The 2161-nt window shown below is 37.1% G+C and overlaps 1 protein-coding gene across 2 annotated transcripts in view; it reads right to left on the reverse strand.

The window, feature by feature from the left end:
* Window positions 1–1158: 1158 nt before the first annotated feature.
* Window positions 1159–2161, reverse strand: part of LOC112147465 (cullin-3) — a 7964-nt gene continuing 6961 nt past the window's right edge. For both annotated transcript variants that reach the window (XM_024273873.2, XM_024273874.2), the window contains exons 15-16: window positions 1817–1962; window positions 1159–1734 (exon numbers count right to left, since the gene is read on the reverse strand). In XM_024273873.2, coding sequence (XP_024129641.1) covers window positions 1603–1734; window positions 1817–1962 — 278 coding nt within the window. In that variant the 3' untranslated portion in view covers window positions 1159–1602. The remainder of the gene's footprint in view (window positions 1735–1816; window positions 1963–2161) is intronic.

The following is a 2161-nucleotide window of genomic DNA, read 5'->3' on the forward strand; positions in this document are numbered from 1 at the left end:
TATTTTCATCTATATTTAGAATTTTAACAGTTTTGGTAAGAGTGATTTTTTTTATTAAAATACATTTAAAGCACACACATATTTAGTTAAAAATTGTCTTATCAAATTTGTCAAGTTTCTAATTAATAGTAAAAGGAGAAACAATATTTGAGTATATTTGCTTCAGGGTGTATTTTATTTTGAAGGGAACTTGTATGTTCTGCAACCAAAAGTAAACCAAAATTGTTAAGGAAGGTAGGAAGGAATGAATGAAGGATGGATAGATGGATGGATGGATGGATGGATGGAAGGATAGAAGGATGGATGGATGTTTTTCAAAACAGTGACCACGTCTCTTTCAGCTTTAAAGGTTTCAGACCTCTGATCTAAAGCAATTTCAACGTCCAGGAGTTACTGGATCCAAAGGCAGCAGAGCTCACTCTGAACCGGTTAGCAGTCCACATGTAGACATTAAACATCAGGCAGTTTGTGGACTCTGGGAGGAAGCTGGAGAAAACCTCCACCTATGAAGATAAAGCTGCACATATTGCTGCATTTTGGACTAAAGCTGGAACTTGGTTCCACAGGAGTCTGACAGCTGAAAGCTTTACTCTTACTAGAAGTAACAAATAATCTTGTAGTCTGAACAACACTGAACTTAGGTCTTTAAAAGATGATTAACCATTTTATTTGAAGACAAAATGTTAAATTCAAATCTGGTTTGAAAGTTAAAACAATGAAGATAAACAAATATTGAAGACTTTCCTGCAATCTTTTTTCACTGCAGCAATTTAGATCAACTTAAAAAAGTTTCTGGTTGGACTTACATGTCAAATAAATCTTGACTAGTTAAATTAATTAGTATTTCTATGGGACAAGATGTTCCTAATTTCAGTTAAATTGCACCAGATCTATTAAATGTCAACGTTCTCACCGCACATTATTCAACCAGGTAATTCGGGTTTTAGTGCAGCTGACATGGATCATTAAGGCAAACATCGTCTCCATGGTTGAACAACAGTGGAAATGAACGCATGTTTGAAGCTTCTTGAGGAGCATCACGATTTCTAACCCTCATAAAAACAAAAAAAAAGTGAGGCTGTGGAATGATAAATTCCCCCGTTGTTCACTTGTTACTGAAGGTGTTCTCTGCTTTAGAATAAAAACAGATCTCAGCAGTGAATTTCTAAGACAAACCAGAGCAACAATACTCCTTTATTTTTGTAAGAATCCACATCTGCTGTTTAATAATTTTATTATTATTATACATCATTGAAAGGAAAAAAAAAATAAGGTGGTGCATTCACATTTTCCCAAGGGATTCCTTGCAAGTTCCATCTCTACAAGGGTAAAACAGTGAAAAGCTTGAAGCCGGATCCATCCGTGTTAAAACTCACAGGGAACAGGAAGACTGGGCCTCATTCCAAGTCACAGAAGATCGTCTCAGTTTTCCTTCCCACTTGTTTACGGTGTTTAATAGATATATATATTTTTTGCAAAGGATGATGAAACAAATCCCCCAGTGCTGTCTGTGTTTACAGCTTCGGTCCATGCGTAACATTGATGACGAGTCAAAAACGTTCCCCACTTCCTCCAGTCTCTCCCGCTCTCAAGAGTTCATTTTTATGCGACGTAGGTGTAGACTTTGCGATCCTCTGGCGTCCTTGCCAAGTATTCTCTTTCTATTAGTCCTTCTATCCGCTTTTTGATTACCACAGGGCTGGGGAGAAAACGTGCTCGCAGCTGCTGAGTCACCTGAGGAGACAGCCACAAAGAATTAAGAGTAAAACAGTCTTCCTATTTTCTAAATAAAAGGGGTGATTTGATGGTTCATTACCTCCGCCACCAAGACATTGTGCTGCATCTTCTTCCTCGACTTCATGATTCGGACAATGGCCGCCTCGATTTCATGCTTTCGGTCATCGTCCACTTTCTGTCTCGTCTCCTTCCGTTCAGGGTCAGATTCTCCTTGTTTAGCAGCAACTGTTACAATGACAGCAACAGCCCACAAAGATTTAAAAGAATAATGCTTAAAACTCAGTGTTGTAAAAGCTTTTTATCGTAAAAATAGGAGAATTTAGTCTTAAAACATTAAAAAAATTAACAGAGAAAAGCTTATATGTGGAATCTCAGAGAGCAATCATCTTTTTTTTCCAGTGCAATTTACATTTTTTTTAAATAA

The sequence above is a fragment of the Oryzias melastigma genome, linkage group LG17 (assembly GCF_002922805.2).
Source record: "Oryzias melastigma strain HK-1 linkage group LG17, ASM292280v2, whole genome shotgun sequence".
Lineage (NCBI taxonomy): Eukaryota > Metazoa > Chordata > Actinopteri > Beloniformes > Adrianichthyidae > Oryzias > Oryzias melastigma.